This window comes from Peromyscus californicus, unplaced genomic scaffold, assembly GCF_007827085.1.
Source record: "Peromyscus californicus insignis strain IS unplaced genomic scaffold, ASM782708v3 Scaffold_14__1_contigs__length_90479793_seg_2, whole genome shotgun sequence".
Classification (NCBI taxonomy): Eukaryota; Metazoa; Chordata; class Mammalia; order Rodentia; family Cricetidae; genus Peromyscus; species Peromyscus californicus.
The window spans coordinates 52201709-52228938 of record NW_026294436.1 but is presented as its reverse complement, the minus strand read 5'-3'; the positions used below and the strand labels follow the sequence as shown (position 1 = coordinate 52228938).

General features: G+C 48.3%; 2 protein-coding genes and 1 long non-coding RNA gene across 13 annotated transcripts in view; 2 read left to right on the top strand and 1 right to left on the bottom strand.

Moving 5' to 3' along the window:
• The window catches only part of Fam78b (family with sequence similarity 78 member B), a 78261-nt gene extending 62597 nt beyond the window's left edge, over window positions 1-15664 (bottom strand). The window contains exon 1 of the mRNA XM_052737492.1: window positions 15343-15664. Within this exon, the coding sequence (XP_052593452.1) occupies window positions 15343-15605 (263 nt within the window). The 5' untranslated portion in view covers window positions 15606-15664. The remainder of the gene's footprint in view (window positions 1-15342) is intronic.
• Window positions 15665-15688: 24 nt separating this feature from the next.
• On the top strand, window positions 15689-16347 carry LOC128109310 (translation initiation factor IF-2-like). Its single transcript, XM_052736510.1, has 2 exons — window positions 15689-15712; window positions 15872-16347. Exons 1-2 carry the CDS (start codon window positions 15689-15691, stop codon window positions 16295-16297), a joined length of 450 nt encoding a protein of 149 aa, XP_052592470.1. The 3' UTR covers window positions 16298-16347.
• A 121-nt stretch (window positions 16348-16468) lies between these two features.
• LOC128109928 (uncharacterized) overlaps window positions 16469-27230 on the top strand; it is a 175436-nt gene continuing 164674 nt past the window's right edge. For 6 of the 11 annotated variants that reach the window (XR_008217966.1, XR_008217958.1, XR_008217957.1 and 3 more), the window contains exon 1: window positions 16471-22900. This is a non-coding gene — a long non-coding RNA (uncharacterized LOC128109928). Of the gene's footprint in view, window positions 26433-27230 lie in introns of all 11 variants that reach the window. The other 5 variants (XR_008217962.1, XR_008217956.1, XR_008217963.1 and 2 more) reach the window with 4 other exon arrangements.

Here is a 27230-nt window from a genome sequence, read left to right as displayed (position 1 = left end):
AGACCTCCATAGCTGGCAGTCCAAGAAGAGAGAATCATCTAGAACACAGAACACCTCTGCGGTATTTTCAAGATGGAATCATCTAGAACACAGAATATCTGTGTAATATTTTCAACAAGTTGAATCTTATACAGCTTCTTTTAAAACATCTACAGAAACAAATCAGCACCACGTGGAAGGTTGAGGGTGTAACCCAGAGGCAAGACTGATCTGGTTTGGAACCTGCAGGCCAGGGAGCTCCATCTGCTCTGTGTTGGGCCATGTGGGTCAGCTTCAGAGAAACAGAACCCTCAAGGTAGGAAGCACTCAAGTTTTAAAAGCCCTAGAGTTCAAATGCTACCCTGTAAGCTGGTCTGTGCTCTTAACTCCAGATACATCTAGCTCTTGAATTGTCCCTATGGATACAAAATGAATGTTTTACCCATGTCTTTCCATCCGGTCATTCTACCTCAGTTTACCAGTAATAGTTATACTAGAATATCGCCCAGTGTCTCTGTTTATGGAAGAAGGTAGAAAAACACTCCAGGAAACTTTTTCCTTTGTGGAAATTGTGATTCCGGGATGCATGTAATTCTGGGTGCTAATGTAAGTGACCCACCACTTCAGGAAGTAGCCGGCGCTGAAGGTAAAATCTCTCAGCATCCACATAAGGAGTTTTCCTCTCAAGGTATAGACCTAGACACAGTTGCATTCAGATCTGAGAACACATCTTCTCTTGTCTAACCAGCAGTGTGTCTACTTACGGGGATACTTGACCAATGAGCACTTGAGAGTTCACTTAGAAAAAGGTAGACTACGTGGAAAAGAAACCATCTTAGGCTCTGGGTGTTCAGAAACAATCCCCAATATGGCTGTTCTCTAGTGACCTTACCTCAAGTGCTAGATTCACTCAACTATCCAACCATTTGGCTAAAGAGAATTTTCTGCTTCATGAAAAAGTAACTATGCGAAGACCCCAAGGTTGAAGGTCAACAGGAAGGGTTTTCAAGAAAACTTTACTATGTAAACAGATACTGTTTCTCCTCCTGCATTCAACCCTGAGAGTCTGGCAGTTACTGTGGGAGAGCATCCTGCCAGCACTAAGTCCACACCACAGTCGCTTTGAGTCAGCCTTCCTTCAGGTCCAACTCTCAGGCTAATTGGGCCTCAGTTCATCTCTGAAAGGTCTAGGACAAGGCCACAGACAACCAAAAGGAATAGATCTCTGGACATTCAGGATTTTAAAAGAGGCTGTCACGGAGACACAAGAGAATCCCAGAAGCCTGGTCACTGGCCAGCTCACTAGGTCCCCTGGCTGTAGATGGGTCACTTTAGTGTTCTGGCTTCTGTCCTCCCTTCCCTCTCAAGGAGTTTAAAAACAGATTTATTCACTTTTATTTTATGTGTATGAGTGTTTTGCCTGCCTACGTGTATGTGTGTGCGCCATGCACATGCCTGTCCTTGGGGGCCAGCTGAGAGTGTCGGAGCCCCGGGAACTGGAGTTACACATGGTTGTGAGCTGTGGCGTGGGTGAAGGGAACCAAATCTGGGTCCGATGTAAGAGTATTAAGTGCTCTTAACTGCTGGTCCATCTCTCCAGCCTTCAGGGGCCTTTAAAAGAGTGTACATCTCAGGCACCTGGCTGGGGGCTGTTTCTACAGGGCTCTTTGCTGTAGAGGAGGCCATGGCAGATGGCTGCTCTTAGGGTTAGGGATGGCCCCATCTACAAACCTTGCTCGTGGCTTTCCAGTTTCACGTCTAGATGGGTAGGACGAGGCAAGGCAAAAGGTTAAGAATTTGTGAGGCCAATGAGGAAGGAACAAGGCCCACTGGAGCGTTGTTTCCCTTTTTACATCTCAAGAGCCGGCTTTTGACATCCAGGGTTTTCTGATGATCACCAAGAAGGGGAAGCAAGCCATGTTCTTCGCCTTCTTTCCGACCTCTCTCTCCGCCAGGGGTTTGTGTAAAGCACCTGGTTCTTGACGCCTGACTTAATCCCCTGCCCCTCCCTGCACTCTCCTTGAATTCCAAACCCTTCCTACTCTGAGTCCTCGGCACCATGATCCAATCTGCGGGATTCAGAGCTGTAGTTTCACAGGGACATTTCTTTAAAGATCATCAGGAGTGGGTTCTGCAAGGGAACGTAGGGGACTCAGTAGTTCACAGGCTCCCAGAAGGGTGGGGAGAGCCTGCTTTTAGGGTGTGTAGTGTTGCTCTGTTTGTGGCCCCCTCCGCATTTGTCTCTTAACCTCAGGTGGGTGAGTCCCAGGGAGGGAGCCAATTAAAAGTCAGAGGATTCAGGAGACCCATCTAGTGAGGCCTCACAGTCTGAAAAGGTGACAGGCCCAAAGTAAACAATAGGCAGGAACTAGACAGCTGGAAGTTGGGACAGACACAAAGACAGATCAAGCAGCTCTTGACAATAACAAGCAGGAGCCTGGCAGCAAATACTAACGAATCACAGGCTAACCAGATGTCAAGGGCTCTTGGAGTTACAGGACTTGCTAGAACCATGTCCCGCAGGTGGTGATAATAGGGGCCCAAGTTGCTCAGGAGATCTGAGGCTGCCTCCTCCTCCAGGGAAGGCAGGAACTAGGTCTTAGTGCACGCTTTGAGAGTGGAGGTAAGGCTGGAATAGGGTCGTAAGGGAGGGTGATCACCTGACATCGCCCTGGATTTCTAGAGTCCTCACGAGATGTGTCCTGGAAAGGTGCAGGTGACAGTTCTGGAGTTGTGACATGCTGCTGGGAGGTCTACAGTCCTTCCCTGAAGGGATTTCTCTGGACTCATCTTAGGTCCGTCTCCAAAGACCAAAGCACAACAGAGTGGCCTGGACCCATTCTCCCCTGTTCCTTCTCAGTCCACTTCCATTAGAATAAGCAGACACAGCATTAGTAGGTCCCTATGTTAAAACCCCTTAACACAAAAAGAAAACGTTAAAAAAAAAATGAATGAAACCCAACTAAAATCCACAAGAGAGACAGAGTCCCCAGGCTGCTAGGATACCCCTGTCAGACCCCCCCCCCCATCTGTTTTGCTCTCCAGGGCCTCCCAGCTGAGCCCTGCTGTCAGGGGAGGGCCCTTGGCCCCCTCACAATCTGTCATCTTTGACACCACTTGGATCTTGTTTCTTTCGGAGCTGCCAGGGGACATGAGGATACCGTGCCTGTCGGCGGGCACGGAGCCAGGAGGACCATGCTTGCCATCAGCACCTGGGCTGGGTGGGGTAGGTGTGGGAAGGCTGGAGAACAGGGCTTCGGAGTTGCTGGGCATCCTAGCTGAATCCCAGTTTCTCCATACGTCCAGTCTCTCTCGGCTGCCAGGGCCTCAGATTTCCTGCCATCTGTGATGGGTGTCTCTGGGGAGACCCTCTCCTTTCTAGCTTGCTAATCACTGTGTACAGACACCGGCACTAGGCCGGTCTCTGCTCCTGGCAGTTGTGCAGACATCCCTTGGGCTGATCCGAGTTTCTTCCTATGCTGCCAAGGGACTTGACTCGTCCTGTGCTCTGTCTGCTTCCTCTCTGATACAGGTGGTCGCTTCTGCCAGCTGACCTGGACTCTCAGCAAACAAGGCTGTGTGTGTGTGTGTGTGTGTGTGTGTAATTAGAAGGTAAGAACCCTGTTTACTGATTTTCAAACTAAAAGATTAGGAATGTGTCCATCCTTGACCCGCAGAGTAAGGCAGCGGAGCAGGCCCAGGGATGGGAAACATTAGAAATGGCATCAGACAGTTCTGGTTCTACCGCTCACTTACGCTCACACTCTCACCCTGCTCTCCTTCCGGCTTCAGTGCGCAGGCCTGTACACTGTGCTTCTGGGTCGTATAATTTACAATGCTGTCTAACCCCTGGCCGGGCAAACAGGCTTCTGTTGACCACCACTGGCATGTTTTTTAGCTATTTCACTGTCTGTCAGTTTAAACCTCGTTGTGAACAAGAGCTGGCTGGGGACAGTGACTGGTGAGGGAGCCGGAAGGGTAAAGAGTACTGATTCAGGTGCTGACACGCTTTCTGGGTCTCTTCCTAAGACCTCGGTCTCATTAGCACCAGATCCTGGCCAGCTCAATGAACTCGGCAGCTGGGAGGTGAGACCACCAGCATGTCCAATTTGGTTTAAACCTTTTGTTTCCCAGGGTTCCTCCACAAGGCCAAAAGCAAGCAATCAGACAGTGTCCAAAACATCCAATGTTTATTCATTTGTTCATTCATTCATTCATTCACCCATTTATCCATCCATCCATCCATCCATCCATCCATCCATCCATCCATCCATCCATTTATTCAACTCTTCTGAGGCAGCTCATCACAGTCATTAGAATTAATTTTATCTGTTCCTAAATCTGCCTCTTTTTGAGACAGGGTTTCTCTGTGTAGCTTTGGTGCCTATTCTGGATCTCGCTCTGTAGACCAGGCTGGCCTCGAACTCACAGAGATCCGCCTGGCTGGAATTAAACCTAAATCTGCCTTTTTCCACTAGTTAGTTGCCTAAAGCTAGACATGCCCCCCAAACCCCTTTATTCCTAGTTCATTATTTTATTCCGAGGACAACAACGGTGGTATCTACCTACTTCACAGGCAATGCACATAAAGCACTTGGCACTATTTAAGTCTTCAGCAAATAGCTTTGTAATCATTAAGCTGGGTAAGTTGGTTATGGTTGCACAGGGATACATGCTAAGTAGATACCTGTCAGTCACTCCAAGTGTACAGGTGTCCGTATAACAGACTGGCTCCCTGGTTCCAGAGGCCAAAAAGACATCTTCAGCAGGAGCTGTGGGTTTAGTTTGGTGGCACAAATCTCTGATCTTCTCTACACGTGAAGATGGCTCATGAAAATGTAGAAGAGTTGGGTCCTTTAAAACTATCAGTTCTTGACTTGATTTTCCTAGCTCAGGTGTAGAGACTGCCATTTTGGATTGGAGGCTCATGGTACATCTCTCATGGTAAAAAAACAAAAACCACCACCACCACCAACAAAAATGAGCGACTCTGATCCCGTTTCCTCCTAGAACCAGCATTCTTGATTCGCTTGCAGCCTCTCCCTTCTTACATATTCCAGTTCCTGACAGCCCCCCACCCCCCACCCCATGGCAGAGGGCAAGGCAAGATCTAATTTACCAGTTTCTGGTAGCTCTCGGCTGTGCCAAAGCCTGTTCCCTGCACCACTCATTCCCTGGCAGCCCTGGCTTGTCTGCCCCTTCAGGATGCCGCTGTGGCTGCTGACAGAGGAGGATGTCGATTTACTGTTTCCCATTAGCCAGACCTCTGACGGCCTCTGAGTGCTGGGGCCTGACACAGGCTCACCAGCCAACTGGGAAAGGTCAGGCCCCAGGAGTCTGAGGCAGTGGAGGCTCCAGAGAGGACTGCCACAGCCACCCCACTCATGGACCATCAGACCGTCAGACAGGCTTATTTACTGTGTTTTGGTCTGACAGCCGGAGATTTCTCGTGGCGTTTGTTGAACACACTTAGATGTCCCGGTTTTCCGCTCTCTGGTTTTCAGAGGCTACAAACGATGTCTCTAAACATGCTCAGAACAAGTGAGACACATACACACAGCTCTGAGGACAGTGTCTCCCAAGCCCAACCCCTGTGTACTTGTGGGAGGGCATGGGGAAGGGAGTGGGGGGTCACACACCTGGCTGATTCCACCAGCACTCGCCAAGATGACATCGAACACATTACCGAATCTCTTTGAGCCTTTACTTGCTTATCTAAAACAGGGAATAACTATTGTCCTATAATCTGTTTCATGATTATAGTAAGATTAATTATGAGACGTCCCCTTACAGGGAGATGAAATTGTGCAAAGGGCTTGGGAAGAGTATTAAAAATATTAAAAATAGTTTGGGATAAAAATGATTTCAAATGCTGGTTTCTGTCTTCTCTAAAATGGAAAACCTGTGACCTTCTAGGCTATGAAAGGCAGGGCTCTGTCCCTAACTCCTTACAGGAGGTATACTGCAGCTTCTTAAATACATGTGATACTGTGACCAAGGGCGGGTTCCAGGTAGGGCAGGTGGCCCCTTGAGGATGTGACTAAGCTTCGTGATAAGGTTCAGGAATTCAAAACAGGGTCCTGCATGCTGCCTCGAGCACAGCTGGGAAGGTGACTTTTTGGCGGAATGGAGGTGTCTTCCTCACGTCCCTCTCAACATGAGTGGAAAACATGGCCTTTGAGGTACACAATGAGCCTTTCCTCTCTCCTCTAGGTCTGGGGGGTACCGTTCGGCAGTGCCCATGTCAGGAATCCCCTCAAAGGTCTAAGTGATTTTCTGTCAAGGGAGGACACAGGGCCGCAGTTCCTTAAGGCATATCTGGAGTCACTGACTAGTAACACTAACTGATAAGCTCTATAATAAGCAACATGTACACAGCACACCACAGTTTGGAATGCCTTTTCACAGTTTTCTTTTCAGTCAATTCCTAACTCTAGACATAACTGCTCATTTATGTACAAGCAGAGACTAGACACTGAATTTTGAGGACCCTGCCAAAGGTCTCAGGGCTGGTACTGGAACCCAGGTCTTCTGACTCGGACTCTGTGCTGGAGAGCCAGCAGCTAGATCTTAAACTGGCACAGTGAATTGTTCCAATTGGTGTGTCTCCCAGAACGTAATTAGAAGCAGGGTCCACCCACTAGCACGGGTCTGCTGGGCCTTAGTGAAAGGAATAGCCCAAGGATTGCCAGAGCCAGAAACATGTCTGAATGTCTCGGGGTAGAGTCACCAGAAAACAATCCAGCCCTGCCCTCGAGTCATCCACAGGACCACAGGGAGCTGCAGAGGTGTCAGCCCAGAGCTAAACTCTGCAGCCAGGCCACTGCGAGGAGTCTGGGAGCTGGAGATGGTGCCTCTGTTCCCAGAAAATGAGCTCTGGCATGGATGGTGCTCAGTCCCTGCAGTCTTTGCTCCCACCCTCCTACAAAGATGCGGTTCTTACTGTTAATCACAACTTTCTCTCTGGGAGGGGGTGAGTGTGAGATGGAGACTGAAAGAGATTTGCTTCCATGCTCTCTGAACTCAATTCCACAGCATTGAGGAAATGCACACATCAGTTAAAAAAAAATAAGACTAAGTTCATTATTTTTATTTAGCAGAGCAAGTCTGGAGAACCTCCTTCTCCAGACTTGGAAGGCAAAGTGGTCCATTAGAAATAGACTGGCCAGGGAACACAGGCTTGCTTCCTGGCTGGGCCTGCTGCTGGCTCTGAGGCCTCCGGCTGAAGCCTCCCTGAACCCTGTACTAGGAGACCCTCCTTTTCAGGGTAAGGTTTCCATGAGGCTATGTATGAAGGACACTCAGCAGTGTGGCACATACACTGGCCTCCAACACATAGAACATGTGTTACTTTGTGATCCTTCCCTTCTCTGAGCAAAACTACCCAGATTCTCCAGGCATTCCTCCATGTGGACAATTCTCCCTACCCGTCACCGCTTGCTTTGTACTGAAATCCATCACAACTATGGAAGCAGTCCTTAAACATCACATTGATTTGAACCTGCAAGAACGAGAGGCAATGTACCCCACGTCACCTCTGTGGGTACTTACTTCCCATTGTGGGTATCTCTGCTGCAGCCAGGCTCCAGCCCTCCCTCCCGGAGACTCTCGGCTCTTTGTGACCTCTTCCCTCTCCTAAGTATTCACCTGGATAATCTTCTGCTTGTTTGCTATTGTTTGTTCTTCTCAGAGGGATGTATAATAACCAGCTTCTAAACTGTAGCCACTTCCTGCTTAGTGTGAACGTAACAGAAACAGTGGCCTCTGTCATCCCTGGCAACTTTTCCTAATGCAACATTGTAGACAAGAGAAGGAAGCCGAAAGATGGAACCTGATGCCTCCTTGGACCTGCCCCCAAAGACATCATGTACTCCTGCTGCCCAGCGGAAGGTCACTTATAACCTGCAGTCCAGTGCCCTCAAATTACCCTCTCCCTGCTTCCCCCCTTCCCACCATGCCCATGCGGCCACAGTCTGGCACCCAGGCACAAGGCACATCTTGTCTCCTTCCTTCTACCTTTCCCCTGATCATGTGTATACTCTCTATCCCTTTGGGAGTTGCGCTTTATCTCCAGTGAGCTTAATGCTTTGCTGATAAAACCAGTTAATCCTCTGCTGCTCCTCTTTTGCAGAGATGGAGGAGATTAGAGGAAAAGGCCTAGGCCATCTCCCCTTCAAGGGCACTCAGGACATGCAGCAGGGAATTGGATCTTGGTTTCCACCTGATGCTCTAGACCAGGGTCTCCAGTGTTTCAGGAGCCTCCTGATGAGACTGTAATGGGAGGGGATCATGGGTAATGGTCCAGCAGCATGGAGACTCACTAGATAGGTTCCTCTGACAAATGGTTGATCTTGTTTTGAAGAGCGAAATGTTGAAAGAAGGTCCGCCTATCTAAACCACCCTGTGCACACAGCAGCGGATAGCCTGTAACAAAAAAGCAAGCACTCCCTGAGGCGGACAGGACTCAGCCAGGCATGACCGTTATGTCAACATTCCACAAATCCTGGGATTTACAGAATCACAGGTTCAGGTGGAACAATGGACCCAGGGTTTCTACGGCACGCTTCTTTGGGTGGGCACGGAGTGCCACTGTTTAGCAGGTAGGTGACATGAGAAGGAGACTTCAGAATTTGATGAACAGGGCACAGAAGGGAGATGGAGGAGGGGAAAGAGACAAGCGACACACGCTGAGAAGCAAACCTTCCAGTGAAGTGTGGCAGAACAAAAATGGACACCAAAGCACCGGGCAGTCAGGCCGTGTGTTAGTGCCAAGCACTCCCTGGGGTGTTAGGAGCTTTGTGGATTAGGCTGAGGGTTCACATGAAAAGCGAATTTTGAAGGGACACTGGTGGTTGAAAGTGATAAAAAAACGGCTCATGTATCTAACGATATCACATCTTTTCTATGGTCCAGGCAGTTCTCAAAGAGGACACAACAGATACACTATCTACTTTCATAATACATGTAGCAAGCTGAGGGAACCACAGCACACCCCCTAGCTGTGAGTATAGGAAAGTGAAAGGGCAGAACTGGAGAACCTCATTGAAATGGTGAAGTCAACGATGGCTTCTGAGGGGCAGGTGAGATTTGAATGAGGAGCAGGAATTAGGTAGACCAGGGTAGGCAGGAGGACCATTTGTGGTGATATTGTGTTCCCTAAAATATTGTGCACCCTAATAAACTTATCTGGGGTCAGAGAACAGAACAGCCACTAGATATAGAGGCCAGAAAATGGTGGTACACACGCCTTTAATCCTAGCATTCCAGAGGCAGAGATCTGTCTGGATCTCTGTGAGTTCAAGGCCACACTGGAAACAGCCAAGAATTTAATCATGCCTTTAATCCCAGGAAGTAATGGCAGGAGGCAGAAAGGTATTTAAGGCATGAGGACGAGGAACTATAGGCTGGTTAAGCTTTTAGGCTTTTGAGCAACAAACAGTTCAGCTGAGATCCATTCAGCTGAGGACACAGAAGCTTCCAGTCTGAGGAAACAGGATCAGCTGAGGAATTGGTGAGGTGAGGAAGCTGTGGCTTGTTCTGCCTCTCTGATCTTCCAGCATTCACCCCAATACGGGGCTTCAGGTTTGATTTTATTGATAAGACCTTCTAACAATTCATGCTCCAAGCATTTCAGACAGAGGCCAGCCTGGGGCGAAGCTCTGAGCTGGGTAGAGCCAGTTCTGCTAAAGGCATGGAGATGGCTGATGTGGCTTCAGGACAGAAATCCAGAGTGGGAAGTGGTTTACACACTGTATACCCACTGTCCCGAGAAGTCACTAAAAAGTTGAGGCAGGAGAGTGAAAACACCCGTGATTATAATGTATCACTCTGCCCGCCATGTGCGAAGAGACTAGGTAGGTAGGGGGTGGGGGAGACAATGACAGCAGCAAGTTCAGACCGCACAAGATGGCAGCCACCCAGACAAAGACAGAAATGACTGCATCACAGCTCTGGAGAGCAGGGCCAGTAGGTCTGATGGTAGACTGGACCTGTGGAGGAATACCTGAAGTGATGTGGAGATGATTTAGCTTGTGTAACTCAGGGAGTGGAGCTGTTCTTTATTAAGACAATTAAGGATTGTGGACGCAGAAATTTGGTGAATGCTTCAGTGGAGATTAAACATTTATAAGCGAAGCTGGGTGTGGTACAGCCCTGCAATCTCAGTGTGCAGGAGGTCAAAGCAGGAGGATGGCCATGAATTCCAGGCCAGCTTGGGCCTCACAGTGAGCGCCAGACCATGTAGGGCTACATGGTAGAGTAGTTCTCAAAAGACTAAACAATAGCAACATCAAAAGAGTTAAACAGAAAACAATTTCAGTGTGGAAACCTTAAGCCTGAGATACCTTTCCAACAGTCAAGCAGAACTGCACACAGACACATGTACCTGGCTGCATACCAGAGAGAGCGCATCTGCTGTTATTGGGATGGATGGAATTACCCAGAGAAAGCACAGAATGAGGAGAGAAATATGTACTTTGAATAACATAGAGTAAGATCTATAAGGTAATACAGAGACCAGAACAGCTGCAAAGAGTATGGAAGCTAAAATATGGGAGTAGTTAACTATGACAGAAAGCTGTCAGTCACATGGAAAGGTGAGTGTCTTTCAAAAGCAAGTCTACCGGAGTTGGCAATATGGAAATTACAAACCCCAAATGAGTATGTTTCTCAATGGGCAGAGGGCAGCTTGGATGGGGGTAAATAGGTCTCAGAGGTGGGAGGCTAGTCAGAAGCTCACCAAAGCTAGGAGTGAGATATGACCTCCTCTATTTCACCCAAGCCAGAGTTCTCCAGATTGGCAGGTCTGAGCTGATCATGGAAGATTCCCTTTACAGCCCTAGAAGACAACGTAGGCAAAAGGCTCTCTAGCCACGGCCTTTCCCCTGATCTCAGCTTCATCTCACCCATTTCTGGCAGGAGAGTGCCATTCCCGTTCACACCTCACCCAGGAAACCTCTTGGGTGTTGTGTTGAGCATTTGGGGCTGTTCTTCTGCCTCTGCTGGGACAGCTTCTGCACACCCAAGAGGTGTATGAGGAAGGCACAGAGAAACTCCTAACACCCTCTGGTGATAAAGAGTTGACCTTCACTTTTCCTTTTCTGGACGTTGTGTGAGGCCTCCCAACAGGTCCCAACCTACCCATCAGACTTCAGCTACTGTTCTTTGGCACACTCCGCACAGCCTAGTCCTTGCACTTTGGAATACTTTCTTTTCCCCTCCCCTAAACCTCCTGTTTTTCTCTTTTGGATTGGTCCCCTCCCCTTGCCTTGGTGGATGTTCCGGTGTTGTAGAGACCAACCAGAAACACTGTACCTTCAGAAAACCCTTCCTGGTCCTTCTTCCCAAGGCATTTCTCTTACTTTGCTGCACGGTACTGGTTTTGCTGACGTGAGGAAGCAAGGAGACGACTACAAATCCCATTGTTTTCTTTGCGGCACTTGTGTATCAGGATACTTGCTAAGTGAGGGTTCACTGCAGACTGACTGGGAAACCAGTGGCTCTTCTTGACGGAGAAGGAAGACTTTGAACATTCTGCTGAAGACCGCATTGAGCAGATGCACCAGACCCAAGTTAGAAATAAGGAAGTGGGGCTGGAGAGATGGCTCAGTGGTTAAGAGCACTCACTGGCTGCTCTTCCAGAGGACCTGGGTTCAGTTCCCAGCACTCACATGGCAGCTCACAACTGTCTGTAACTCCAGTTCCAGTGGATCCGACTCCCTCACAAAGACATGCAGGACAAACACCAATGTACATCAAAATAAAAAAGAAAGAAAGAAAAAGAAAAGGAAGGAAGGAAGGAAGGAAGGAAGGAAGGAAGGAAGGAAGGAAGGAAGGAAGTGATGCATATAGTTCTCAATCTGGCTCCTCATAGTCACTTGGGGAAATACTAAGTCACTTGAGTTCAAGTTTCAGTTACAACATTATGGCTATCAAATGATTTAAATAGAAGTCTCCCCTTTAAAATGGAAATTAAATCCACTTTGGGATGCCATCTCACTCCAGTCAGAATGGCTATGATCAAGGAAAAAATGACAATAAATGCTGGCAAGGACCCGGGAAAAGAGGAACCCTTATTCAGTATTGGTGGGAGTGTACACCTAGTATATCCATTATGGGAATCAGTGGGCACTGTTTAAAAAGAATTAAAATAGAACTACCATATGAACTACCATACCACACTACAGAACTACCACACCACTCCTAGGCATATACCCAAAGGATTCTATAGCCAACTACAGAGATATCTGCCTATCCACGTTTGTTGCTGTATTATTCACAACAAGAAGGAAATGGAACTAGCCCAGAAGTCCATCAATAAAAGAATGGAGAATGAGAACATGGCACATATACCCAGTGGAATTTTACTTAACCATAAAGAGAAATAAAAATATGAAATCTGCAAGAAAATAGATGGATCCACAAAGTATCATATTCAAGTAAGGTGACCTGGGCTCAGAAATAAAAAAAAAAAAACCAAAACCAAACAACCCCCCTCCCAACAACACCCCCCCCCCATTCTCATGTTCTCAAGGTAGGAGGCCACAAGAGAGGAACAAGAACTATTGAGAAAGAGGGGAAAGGTCAAAAGGTCAGATGTAACAGGAAGTAGAAAGGAGGTTACAGGGGTCAAAGGGCACAGGAAGGGAAGAGGACTGGGGGGGGGTGTGAAGAGAAACAACAGCAAAAATTTTATTTGAAAAATGCCATAATGAAACCTAACCTAATTCTTTGTATGCTAATAAAAAAAAAAAAAAGCCTATGCCCTCCCTCCCTTGAGGAAGTACAACATTTAAACCACAAAGGCACATTCTCTTTCAATCCTGGTTTCTTGCTGTTTTAGTTGTGGATCTAGTATTGCACAATTCTTTCCAAAATATCGAAAAGGCACGCTTCTAGCCCAAACCTCACTGCACCTTGCTTCTGTGACAGAACACTGTACGGGAGTGAAAATCCAGCCTGCATCGTCTGCCACACACGGTACCGGCTAAAGCAGACACGACAACCAACCCACAGACGACAGTGACTCCCGCGCCATATGAGTTCCCACTAAAAAGTTTACATCGGCAAAGTTCGCAGGGCACAAAAACTCTATAGAAACTGGCTCAGTAAAATCTAAGCTCCGAAGTGGCCCTCAACTCACAGCAATTATTACAACCACAACTTTGGATACAGATCTATAATAATGCAATTTATGATTTCTTGGGGACTGTTCTTGCTTCCCTGCACCGACAACACCGAAACCAGCAATCTTAAAATATTGAAAGTATAAGTTAAATGAAACAAACAAAATCTTTTCCAAACCTCAAAGGCAAGAATTCAGTAGGGTATGTCGACGGACTATATTGTAAGGAATTCATGGCTGTGCAAATTGGTTCCAAGGTAGGCACACCCTTCCCTACATAGAAGGAAGTTTCGCTATCATATCTGTTTATAGCCCAAGTTGACTTCTTTGGCAGAATATATTTTATGGAAGGAATTGGCACACACACACACACACACACACACACACACACACACACACACACTTTGTATTTACTGATTTACAAGGGACTTGAGGCCACAGAGGGCTCTCCTGTGTAGTCTTGGGAAATATGGGGCTGCTCCTGTCCAGTCCCTCCAGGCTTCCTTTACTAGGGGATTCAGGCTTTGTGACTGCCCCAGCAAGGTTACTCCCCTCCCCACTCCCCAATCAGGGTGAGGCCAGGGGCATGAGAAGGATGCCCTTCCCTAGCCAGGCTTTCTCTTCCTTGGCTGAAAAAAAAATGAATTTCAAAAAGCCCCAAACAAAACAAACAGTTCTAACACACATGTGTAAAGATATAGTCACTCTTTTTCAGGTTGTGTCTTTTGAGATGGCATGATTCACCCAAAATAATATGTCCCCCATTTCTCTCATTTCCAGAAAGGCGAGAACACAGTGTGCTCAGGTGCTGTGCAAAGCAGGGTTCACATTTCTTCACCACCAACCAGCCTTCTCTACTGAGCTTTTATGCTTAAAGAGCAAAGTGCAAACTCTGGGAGGAAAAAAGGAAACAAAACGATCTGTCAAAATTCCTTTTAGCACCTATGACTAGTGTTAACTTACATGCTCCGAGAGTGCAAGAAAAAGCCCCAAAACTGCTGCTAAAAAGATGATTTGACCTTTTAAAATGAGAACTCCTCCATCCCATATCCATTTTAAATAGGTAAATCTTGGGAGCGCCACAATTTTAGACTAAGAAATGAAATGAGGTTGAATTTCCAGAAAAGGGGTTTCCCTAAAGGCTACAAGCTAATTAGGGTGCTCTAGACCAACACTGTAATAGTAGGTAGAATGCAGGCCCTAAATCTCCTAGCCATATATAGTCGCCACGTGCACGGAGTCTAGTTCTGAAAAGGGACAGGAGGGCAGATGAAAATTTAGTAAGTAACAAAGTCCAGAACGCGACCTCCCAAAGCCTGCCGTTCCAGGGCAGGATGTCCGCCCCTGGTGGCGGCGGAGCCCTGGTGATCTACGTGCACCGCGGCTGCCAAACCCTTAGCGCGCACCAACCGGGCGCTGCTGAAGGAAGTTGGAGAGCTCCCAGCCAGCTGACTGGATTCGGCGGTGGGCGCCTGGGATTCTCTTCCAGCGCCGCAATTAGGAAAGTTTTGAAAAGTAAAGACCCCAGACAGTTGAAGGGACTCATCCTTTCCTTAAGCTTAAGAAACATCACGAGCCGCACCAGCCGGCTGCCAGCACAAGGCCACCAGTTCCGCTCGGCCCGGGAGCATCCTGTGCCTTTCAGCTTCCCACCACCCCAGAACTGGTCCTTGGGGCGCATCGCCAGAGAGGCGCTCCGCCGGGCTGGAGGTTCCAGACGGAGATGCTGCTATGCTCGCTGGCCTGGGGGACGATGGCAGAACCTCTAACTCCCACTCGGACGCCCTGTACCTTCTCTTCCAAGCCGGCTTGGTTTTCTCCAAAGGACGCACGACACAGACCATGCGCCCCCAGCACTCCACTCCTCTCCCCAAACTCTTCCTGGGGAGACCCACAAACACAGTCTGCGCCCCAAAACTCCCATGACACTCGCCAACCACCCCATCTTTGCCTCTCGAGCCCTCCCAGTCGCGTTCTTCCTGCCCCTCACTATTCTCCTAGCCTTTCTGAGGAAGTCAGAAGCAAAGCACGAGAAAATGCCTTCGCCAGGAGCCTCCCGTCACCCGCCCTGTCACTGAAACAAAAGCGCAGGGAGGAGGGAGGTGGGTGGGGAGGCGGGAGGAAGGTTCGGAGAGAGATGGGGACAACGGTAAGAGGGGCTGGGGAGGGGGCCGGAATGGAGAGCGGAGAGAGGGGCCAGGACCCCGTTCCCGCGCCGCGTGGCGTGGCCGGTCGCTTACATGCCCAGGTCGCTGTAGGTGTTGAAGAACTCCATCTGGTTGCACGCCTGGATCCAGCCCACCACCCAGGTCTCGTGGCGGGGGATGGGGGGCATGACCACGCGGGCCGAGGCTTTGAAGTAAGGGGTCTTGTAGCGCAGGACGATGGGCGAGGTCTCCTCGATGCGCGTGGGGCACTGGTCGATGGTGGCGCACACATCGTACACCACGATGTTCTCGCGCCGGATCCGCGCCTTGCAGGTGATGCTTTGGATACAGCCCATCCTGCCGCCCGGCGCCGGGGCGGCGCGGCGTGGGGCAGCGCGGGGGCCCGGCGCGGGCAGCCGCGGGCGCCCGTCACGCCGGCATGGCGACGCGCCGCTCGCTCCCGGTCCAGCTCAGCTAGCGCCTAAGAGCGAGGAGCCGCCGCCGCGGGGCATCCTCCGGGGAAGCCCCCTCCCCTTTCCGCGCGCTGGGTCGCGGCTGCCCCGACGCCCGCCCACGCCCGCCTCCTCGCTCTAGCAAGGGCGCGCGGAGCGTGCGCTCCTAGGAGGCGGCGGGCGCTCTCCCCGGCTCCCGCGCCCCGGCGGAGGGCAGGGAGGGGAGCGGCGCTGCGAGGAGTGCTGCCCACCCCGGGCCGGAGCCCCCCGCCCTTCGCCGGAGAGGAGGCGGCGGTGGCGGCGGCGGCATGGAGCTGCGGGAGGGTGGCGGCGGCGGCAGCGCCCGGTCTGTCTGTTTCCGCGGCGGCAGCAGCAGCAGCCGCCGCCGCCGCCGCCGCTGCATGAACCTCTGCACCGCGGCTGCCCCCCGCGTGCAGCGCACCCAGCGGCGGGCGAGCGGGCGGCCCGAGCGGCAGGCGGAGGCAGGCGGCGGCGGCGGCGGCGACCGCGCTCCCTCCCGCCCCTCCCCGGAGTCGGACAGCGCCCACACTCCGGCACCCGGCCTCGGGGGCGTGGGGGGCGCCAGGGGGTCGTAGCCCTGGCTGGAGAGCCCAGCAGGCTAGGGCTACGGGGGACGTGCTCCGCGGAAGAGACTGGCTGTACGCCATGAGTTTGTCCCTCTTCGGCTGCCGTCCGGGTGGGGGGGGGTTGTGTAGTGTGCAAGGGTGGGGGTGTTTAAAGGGCCGCTAGCTCCCGGGCGGGGCCCGGCACGTGGGGTTGGGCGGGGCCGGGACCCCGATAGGTGGCGCCCCGCAAGTGGTAGTGGGGTGCAGACATAGGACCCTATGTGTTGGGTGTGGCCGAAGGGGCCCGGCGCTGTTCGGAGACCGGGTTAGGGATTCCTGGAGGAGAGAACGTTTGAGGCAGCTGAGGGGCTGGAGAACCAGGTTTCTCATGAGATTTCTCGTTATTTGTGATATAGTTTGTTAGAGTTGGGCGTGACCTCCTCTGGTATCCTATCCGGAGGAAGGCTGAAGTGTGGGCTCCAGCAGTGACACTAAATGGATTTACCTCCTTCCCCGGCCCGCCTTTCCCTCTAGTTACTAGAGTCTAGTAGAAGCCTTTCTTTGCACCACTGTATTGAGAGTGGGTACCTGAGAAATCCCACTGGAGGCTGACACCAAATCACCAAAATGCTGGTGTTAGTCGAAGCACGAGCTCAGCTTACTCGTGGCCTGCTTTCATCCAACCCCTCCACAACCCCCGAACGTACTGTACTCTTTCATCAGAACAACACACGCCAGGGCATTGAAGCTCCTTGGGAAACACTGCCTTTTCAATGTCTCGCATCCTGAGACAGGTTTTGCTTAGCAGGACCATTTAGCTAGATCAGAAGGCTTAGCTGCTTTCCCAGGGTTACCTAAGGCCTGTTATGTACAAGGGGATGTTCAGGACCTTACGGAACCAGGGAGGATTAAAGAGTAACTACTTGATCATACAAAGTCAAAACGCCAATTTGTAGTAAACTATCCGGGCCACAGACAGCTGGGGATCTCTGGGATCCTCTCTTGTCTTTGCTTCTCTGGAAGTTGCATAGTGACCAGCACATAGTAACTTCCTAACAATTGTGTTGGAGTGAATGATGGACGAGCATGCCGCTTGTCTACAGTTCTGATGGGAACTGCCACCACAGATGCGCAGCACATTTCATTCCGTGTACCTGCCATGTGTGTGTTATTGTGATCTCAGGTGTCAAAGAGGAAGAATGTTAGCAGATACATTTTTTTTTAAACTGTGCATCTTCTCACATCTTTCAGAGCCAGGAGCTTCTTTTAGCCCCCCCCCCCCCCATGATCATTGAGCATTTCCTGGATCTGGTAGTCAAGTGCACTCCTCTAACAGGCCACAGGAGCCTGCTGGGGTTAGTATTTAGTTAGGACAGATGTGATGAGTAACTTAAAAATTGCTGGAGATCTAAAAGCAGCCTTCGCCCTTGCCTTAGCTTTCCTGACACTTGGGTTCACTTTATAGTGAACAAAAAAGCAATTTTCTTCTTTTGATGACATGGCTCATTTTATGATGTTCCTGCAGACCTCAATCACTGGTCCTTTTTATGCAGCAAACACTTCCTGGTGGCTTGGCAGGAGCCAAGTATTGTGCTAGGGACTGGAGATTCAGAGTTGAGCAAAAAAAGCACATGGTTCCCTTGAGAAAGCAAATCTGGTACCAAGTTGTTACAGTCAATTGTGCCGCTGCTTTAATAGGCACATATACCCAGCTGCTTTAATAGGAACATATACCCAGTGCCATGGGAGGCCAGACGGGAGAGCCACTGGGATTAATAGATGGCACTACCGAAACAATGACAATAGAATTAGATCCTGAAGGACTGATGGGGGCTAGCCGAGAAGAAGAGTGAAGGGTGAGAAAGAAACCAGTGTGTCAAAAGGCATAGAGATGTGACAGAACTTGGGCACATCAGGGGCAAAACAGCTGGTAATCCAAGTGTTTCTCAGTGTTATGTGTGGACAATGGGCTTCCAATCTCTGTCCCCAAACCAGTTGTGGATACAGAAGTTGATCTTCAGAGGAGGCTGATGAAAGCAAGTTCACAATTTGAGGGGGAGAAATGACTCTGTATCAATGTGGAGATTAGAAATAGGCAAGATTTCAAGGTCTGTGGTGACAGATGATTTGGCCTTGAGTCAGGGTAGAGCGATGGGGCTTCGGAAACCTGGCTGCATCTGAGAGTCCTTAGGAGGTAAATTTGATTTACTCAGTGATTGATTAGTGTCAGAAGAAGGTCTGGGACACCTGTTGGGTTTTCCAGCTTTGACAATCAAACACGTGACCAGAAGACAGAGGAAGGAGTGTGTTGGGGTTGTGAGTCAAACCATGTTGAGTTGGAGGTGCTCGAGAAGAGCCTCTTTCGGGGAGGGGCCCAGAGTTTGAGTTCCAGTGGTTATTATCTTCTAGGAAATAGACTGAAAGGAAAACGTACAGCTGGAGAATCTGGTTATCTTTCTCATTTGAATAATTTGTCAGTCTGCGGTTGTGTGGATAAATATCTCCATTGTCTTCTGGTAGTACGAGCCAAGCTATCATAAATGGGAAGGACATGTTAGCTGTCTTCAACTTGTAGAAAAATTGTGTAAGGGAGAATATTATTTTGTTTTCAAAACTTAAAATAAGACGTTGTTGTATCTAGTAGAGTGTCAATAAAATATATTATCTATAGACTTTGATCCATGACTCTCTTGAAGCAGTCACCCATGACCTTGGTGAGTCTCCAGAATCATGAATGTCATCATGACATACAATTTCAATCATAAAATACTGTAAGCTGTAGCCATAAAATGTAAGGAGTCCTTTCAGACTCTTAATGGTTCCATAAATATGGGATTATGATCTTTTCTAAAGGTATTTAAATAAAATTTGCCATTTCAAAAAAACTTATATCATTACATTGTATCGTTACCTCATCAATTGCACCATTACCTGAGTCTGCAAGAAAAAAAGACGAATCAGTGTGAGACTTACTGTGTAAATGTCAATAGGAGAGTATAGCTAATCTGTATGGGGACACAAATGCCAGGTGTTGAATGTGGTCCACACACTGGATATGTGGCTGGCAAGGACTCGCTAGCCTCCTGGAAGCTCATTCAAATTTACATCTCCGTAAATTACTTCATGACATGAACCTTTCAGGTCACTTGTTGGGGACTGTTAGTCTTCCCAGCTGCTGGTTGTCACATGCCAGCGCACCTGTGTGTGTAGTGCAGATGACGTGCTTACAAGTTCAACGGTGTCTCTGTGAGGTTCTTCCGTTTCTCTTTCCCCCTTTTTCTGGTGTTGGGGATCTTCCCTAGACTGCCGAATTCTAGGCAAGTGCCCTCCCTGCTCCTGCGCTACATCTCGGCCCTCTTAGGTTTCCCCTTCCATCTTTTCACATGAGTCCCCCTTACAACTTGCAGCACCACACACCTGCCTTTGCTAGCTGCCTTCATGCTGTTCACAGTGTTTGCTCACACTAATCTCCTGAAGTAGGCAGTTTCCTCTTCAGGAGAACGTGCCATCATACTCTGCCACTCATTCAGTGTCTAGAATTCAATAAGCATTTACAAACTAAATCTGTTCTTGGAAATATGATGAAACCTCATTTCCCATCCCTCCCCTACAAACCCTGCAAGCTGTCCTATTACCTACAGTAAGGATGCATTTGGATCCTGATTCTTTCTCGCCCCACTGGGTTTTCAGCATGCTTGCCTGATGTTAATTGATGCCCTTTATCTTTGAGCACTGTACATTGTCTGAAGGATTATCAGCTCTGGGTACCAAAAACTGGAAAAACTCCAATGACAAGACCTTGACAACAATCATTCCTTATGCACAACTTCATTGTAGCTTATTCTCGGGGTGCGGCACACAAATGCTTCTTTGTACTCCAAGCTTTTGATGTTCCTGGGTAGGACAGAGGTCCTCAGTTCCCTATCTGGGGCCCTCCAGCATGCTCTGAGGGATTCCAACTTAGGTTCTTCAGCTGCAGTGACCCTGTGCTCTGACTTCCCAAGAGGGAGATCTCTGACTTGACTTTGCCTGTTGATTGAGTCATTACTCATTGTCAAGCATGCCTTTTAGAAATTATGGGTCACAGAGGCCTATCTTCTCATTGACCTTAGCAAGAATTTCCAGAAACTGAAGAACAGACTACCAAACGTTGAGCCTCCAAAACTATTAAAAATGGAGATGGATTCCAATCTGGCTGAGATGGCCTGAAGACAAGCGTACAGAAGGAGAGGTACAGTTCCTTTTTGGTTTATTACTTTGTGGGATGTGACTTTAGGGCCAGGGTGACCAGATTTTCTTCCAGGCGGGGTAAGAAGCTCAGCATGGATTGTCCCACGACCATAGACTTGGGCTTTTGCTAAGTCTTTTAGCCTGAGATACAGGGCTGCTTAAATAGTCTGACAGCTCTGCGTTATGCTAGGCTCTGGAAAGCTCATGGAAACGTGCTCTGGCATCTCCCTGTGCTATCAAATGTAGTGGTATTTTGTTCTCCAAAATATTGTGTACCCTAATAAACTTATCTGGGGTCAGAGGACAGAAAAGCCACTAGATACTTAGGATAGGCAGTGGTAGCACATGCCTTTAATCCTAGCATTCCAGAGGCAGAAATCCATCTGTTCAAGGATACAGCCAAGCATGGTGACTCACGCCTTTAATCCCAGAAAGCCAGCCTTTAATCCCAGGGAGTGATGGTAGAAAGCAGAAAGATATGTAAAGCGTGAGGACCAGAAACTAGAAGCATTTGGCTGGTTAAGCTTTTAGGTTTTGAGCAGCACAGTTCAGCTGAGAGCCATTCGGATATGAGGACACAGAGGTTTCCAGTCTGAGAAAACAAGATCAGCTAAGGAACTGGCAAGGTGAGATAGCTGTGGCTTGTTCTGCATCTGATCTACCAGCATTCACCCCAATAACTAGCCTCAGGTTTGATTTATTAATAATAACTTTTAAGATTCCTGCTACAATCAAAGGTCCTGTTTCTGACACACTTAAAACCATTTTCTTGGTTCTTATGAGTACAGCAACATTATTTTCTTCCTCCAAGCCCAGGATCTCACTTCTTGTTGACCTCGATATTATTTCCTTCCTCCAAGCCCAGGACTACCCCCCCCACCCCCCGCCCCTGGTGATTTCCCTCAGCTTCTGACCGTTTCCTAAGGGATTCTCCTGGAGTCCCTTAGGACTTTCACCCACAATATTGGATTTGACTGTTATTGTCACAGGTGTCTTCTATGCTTGTCCCTCCCGCTAGACATTTCTTCTCAATTCAAGGCAAGTGTTCCAATCTACCTGTTAGATGTTTCTTTGAGTGTTCTGACATCCCTGCTGTGTCAATGAAGTGGTATTCTCTTCCAGCCAGCCAGTGTCTCCTCTGACAACTGTTTCTGGCTAGAGTTCCCAGTGTTTCCTCACGATCAAAGCTCTAAACCAAAGCTCTAGATTCTCCCTTCTCCTTACCCCCACTAGTTTCTAGCACACCAGACTTCTGTCAGGGACAAACAAGACACAGGTTGATTGGGGTCCCATCACAGGGCTTTGAGGACCCACTCTGCCTTTCTAGCCTTCTGTCTCTTTGCTTTCCACCCACCCTAGCTGTCAACTCAAGTAGACGACTCACCTTTCCTGCAAGAGCCTTTTGCTCCATTTTGGCTAGGTCCTGTCCTTTGACTGTATGTTCCGATCCTACCCCGTGAAGATTGCTGGACTGAATATGTTGGGCAATGTGAGGTGCGGACAAGTGGAAAACCCCCAATCCCTGCCTGTAGGAATGTCAAGAGTGATCAGGTCACCACAGAGAGGAGGCCTCCCCACAAGAGCTCCTCCATTTTTTGGTTTCATTTCCAAACTCGAAGGGGTAACCTCTAAACTGGTTTTACAGATGTGGCCCCGGTGGGATTACCACTTGCAAACAGACCCAGGTTTGTAGACCACCCCTGTAGGAGGCAGACACCTTCTTAAACGTCCCTTTGGCTCTTCACATTCCCCACCCTCACCACCACACTCCTCTTCCTGCACCATTAGGTTTTTCAGCCAAACACTGACTAACTGCGGACAAAAATATGCATCGCCATGATTGCTCTTTATAGCTCAGGTGGTGAGATTTAGCTTTAGGATTTTCCAGCTCAGTGCTCAGTGAGGACACCTCTGTATCTGCTCCCCGTTAGCAGAGAAGATAGGAGGCCACCCACTCCTCTGAGACTTAGCCATGGCCAGGGCAATCTCAGTTTCAGGCTGAACCTGACCTAGAGCATCACAGACTCAGTGTTCATTTGAGTCTCTGGTCCTGGCCACAGTCTCCATCCCTGTCTCACCCTTACAGCTAGGAGCGGGCTTCTTTCTGACTCTTCCGAGCCATGTAGTTGGTTTTCCCACATTTCTCTTGCTCCAGTGGCCCCAAACCATTATGTGTGTGTGTGAAACTGGACATTTGTTCATACATACACATGAGTGTGCAGGCGCGTGTACGTTTGTACAAGTGGATACCAGAGGTCATTTTGAGATGTCTTCCTCAATTTCTCTCTGCCTTGTTTTTGAGACAGGATCTCTCACTGAATGTGGAACTCACTGGTGTGCCTAGACCAGCTGAATAGCAAGCTTCAGAGATCTGCCTCTGTCTCTATAGTGCTGAGATTACTGGTATGTGCGGATATGCCCAGCTTTTTCCATGGGTGCCGGGGATCGGAAGGAAAGGGCTTCACGATCGCACACTTTACATGCTCAGGCACTTTACCAGCTGGGCCATCTCCAGCCACCCTAAACTATTTTTTATACTGTAACTTACAAGGATCTTTTTAAAAAATTCAATAAGATTACACCATTTATTTTGAAAAAAATCCACAAATACATTTCAATGATTTTGTACTGCTTTGGGGACCTCAGAGAGCCGTGACTATGATGAGATCCTTCATGATGTGGCTCCTGGCTGCCTTTCTGCCTCACCAGGCACCATCTTCTGTCTTATCTGTTCCATCTGGACATTTTCCTTCTTCCATGTCATTGACTGAGTCAAGCTGCTTCCTTCCTCGAGGCCTTTATGAAGGCTCCTTTTCCTGATGGATCGTCCTTCTTTCTTGTTCTTTCCAGTCTCTGACCTCCAGCCTCTACCCTTCACTTAAAGCTCAGCACACAAATGCCACGCCCATTTCAATTTCCCAGACCCAGCTGGGAATCACTATTGTGAGCTCCTGAAGTTCCCATGCCTCTTCCTCATCTCAGTATCCTATGAGTAGTTAATTTGTTTGATTATTTAATTATTGTCTTTCTTGCAAGGTTATAAGCTCTGTGATAACAGGAACTACTCTTGCTTCTCTAGCCTTCAAAACAATGATGGGCACATAGTAGCCATTCACGAATATTTCTTAAATAACTGAATGAGTTGAGACCTTGCTTTGGCAATCCACTGAGCATCCCACACCTTCTAGAGATGTGACCCCCATCTCACTTTTGACATTCTTCCCACCATCAGGATGGATAAAAGATCTCTGCGTTTCCCCTTGATCATAGGACCCTTCTCCCTACCCTCAGACTTGGCAAACACTGCCCCTTTGTTTTCATTTGTGGGTCCCAGGTCCCACACTCCTGGGCTGCCCTACCCAAACTGTGCCGAGGACAAGTGTCTGACCTGTAAGGTGATCTGTAGGACCTCTTGGCCTTGCTTGCTTAGACAATGCAGCACTGGCTGAGGTGGTCCACACCTGTAATCCCAGCTCTTGGGACTACAGCACAAGGGGATTGCCGCCAGTGTGAGGACAACCTAGGCTATATCATGAGACTCTGTCAGAAAAAAAAAAAAATCCAACCTGGACCTCAGTCTAGGCTAAGTAAACACAACACAAAGGCAGCAATCTTTGTGAACCTTTACCATTGATATATGCAATTTTATTTTATTATTGCTCCAAACTATTGTTTCAAGAACAGAAAGAAAATCCAAATCACATTATAATAAAGGAAATGAGCAGTACAGAAAAAAAAAATAATACAGAAGGGAAAGAGAAAGCCCGAGACTCTCTTTAAATTAAGTATTGTATTTACTGGAATAGAAACTAATTTTGTCTGAATCGGTTCAATAAGTATCATCCACAGTGGAGGCAAAATAACATTAGTGTTCACACTTCCTGGGGAAAGTGAGGACAGCGCTCAGGATCCTGTCCTCTCACGAGGCACACTCGGAGCAGGTCACACTTCGCAACTCTGTTTCACAGGCCTCCCATGGAGCTGGATGGAGAAATCCATGCTGTTTCCCTAAAATGTTTGAAACACAATTGATTGTATCTTAAAATAGGACCACAACCCAGCACTGGAAACACTCATGGAAAAATGGTATCTCAGAGGCTTTGTGTCTCTCAGTTAACAAAGAATCAACAGTGACAGAACTCTTTGGAAGCCTCAGTTTCTCTGTTTGCATTCATAATTAAAAATAGCTATCTTCGTGGCTGCCTCTGGATTTCCCCTGCTCTTGTCGTGGGAAATGCCTTGGCAGCTGCTTGGTAACCCGCAGAGGGTCCCAGCTCCTCCAGAGGTGGTGTCCCTTCTCACCCACAACACACCCTCATGACTGTTGCTGCAAAGAATTTCAGACCCAGTTTTGTTTTAGTTTCTTTAAGCTGCTCCTAAGTGTTCCCTGAGAAATGGACATGAATTAGAGAGTGGGAAGAGAACAGAGCAAGGAGAAGATGAGGGAGAAGTCAGAGAATGGACTGGGACTCTCTCTGTTAGTCAGCTCTTTGGTACCCTAGTGAATACAATGGACGGGGACTCTCTCTGTTAGTCAGCTCTCTGGTACCCTAGTGAAAACAATGGACGGGGACTCTCTCTGTTAGTCAGTTCTCTGGTACTATAGCAAATACCCAGGGTCATCAATTTACAAAAAAAAAAGAGGTTTGCTTTGAATCAGAATTGGTTAGTTTGTTGTGCTTTTGGTTTGTGGCAAAGCAGCATGTCATAGCAGGAATGTATCTTGGAGCAAAATAAGGGACTCAGGATTTTGGCCTTTGGAGGGGTAGTTAAGATCCAAATATAGCTTCTCCCAACATGAATAGGGAAGCCCAGGAAGTCCTTGCAAGGAAGTCCTGAGGCTCAGTTTTAAGATGTTTGTGTATACACAAACACACACACACACACACACACACACACACACACACACACACACACACACACACAGGAGCTACTCTGTTTCTCCAAATTTGAACCCATCTTTCTTACACTAAGAAGTGTTTTCCCCCATCTTTATCTTCCTCCTGCCCTCTAGCTTAAAGAATAAGATTGAGTTCATGTCTGAATCGATTTCAATTCTAGGATAAAGATATGGGAACAATTATGACTGACATTGGAGTTCAAGTGTTGAGAAGTGACATGAAGACAGATTCAGAGAAGAATTCAGAGAATTGAAGTTCCCTAACAGCGACAGGAATCCTGCAAAGGGGAATGGGTTTTCTGAGGAGTGCTTGAACCAACCCAATTCATTCTCAAGGAGAAGGGAGACACACAGAATTGGGGGAATACAATGCACAGCACAAAAGCAGAATTCTTCGTGAGCGCTTCCTTCTGGAGTAAGGACCTTCACCGCCACTGGCAACTGCTACTGCTTGGGGAGAAGTTCTTTATGTGGTGTCTTTACATGTGACACACGTGGAAGGCTTTATAAGTGCCACATATCACTGCTTTAAGGGGCTTAATGCACTGTCTGCTGTGCCCCCAGACTTGGGTGCAAGTGCTTGTCAACCTGATCCAGCTGAAATCACCCAAACACAAGCTGCTGGGAACTCCGGAGAGAGATCTTTTTAAACTAGGTTATCTGAAGCAGGAAGACCACACTGAAGGTGGGAGGTACCTTCTACTACCTTTCTAGATAGAAAGACAGGCATGAATGAAGGAAGCTTTGCTCTTGGCCTTCTGTTTTCTGTCTACTGGCCCTCCCCCTCACTGGCCAATTCACCTGTCCCGTTGCTGTGGAACTCGTTCACCAATACTAGAACCCCCTTTTTTTTTTTGGCGGCGGCGGCGGGGGAGGGGGCTGCTAAAATAAACTGAAGCCCAGCGGCTCTCCAGGAACCTTCCAGGCCTTTTGTGCCAGATTAGGACTGAAGCACCCAGCTTCATGGACTGAGCAGTTGATTACTGGTCTTTCTAGCCTGAGACAGCCATTGTTGGACTACGAAGACCGTATCTTGTAAGCCAATCTAATCAGTTCCTCATATATATTCTATATTGCATCACTTCTGTCTCCTTAGGAAACCCTGACTAATACAGGGCTCGATTTCTGATTTACACTGTAATATACAAAAGTGTTCCTTTGTTTGTCATGGTTGTTGGGGATCAGGGACCACCCACCAGGAAAGCATCTTTCAGAAGATGCTGTAGTACTAGTCTGAAAAAAAAGTAAATCTGAGGAATTTGGCAGAGGTCTAAAGAGATTCAGCAATTTGATGGCTGTAGGGGAAAAATTAAAATATGACATCAAACAAATGAATAAAAAAGAATAATCAATGGAAGGAAATTCAGATCATTTTCTAGACGACAAAGAGTGATAGGGCCTGAATAACAGAGCCGAAGACACTTCTCAAGGTGAGAAATAGAAGCAAAACAAAGAAGAAGACTTCTCTTCACAGGGCCATGGGAACAGTGGGGCAGTGGGGTGAAGATAACAAGAAAGAGGCAGAATGTTAAAGAATAAAGGATGGATGATGGAAAGTGGTACAATAAGATACACGTCGAACGAGAACAGAGGGACCACTCAAGAGCATTTAGACAGGATCCATGATTCCCTGCCATCACTGAGGTGGAACACGTGATTGTGGTAGACCTAGTGGGCTGTGTTTTGAGACGAGATAGTGGCTAGGATGTGAAGCACGAGAGGCTGTGGGGGCTGTTGGCCCGTTCAGTTCATTCAAATACACGTTTTCATTTTTTTAAATTAGCATTTAAGGCAAAGATTAAAGGAAGTAGCCTGCTTGCCTGGAAGTAAGAG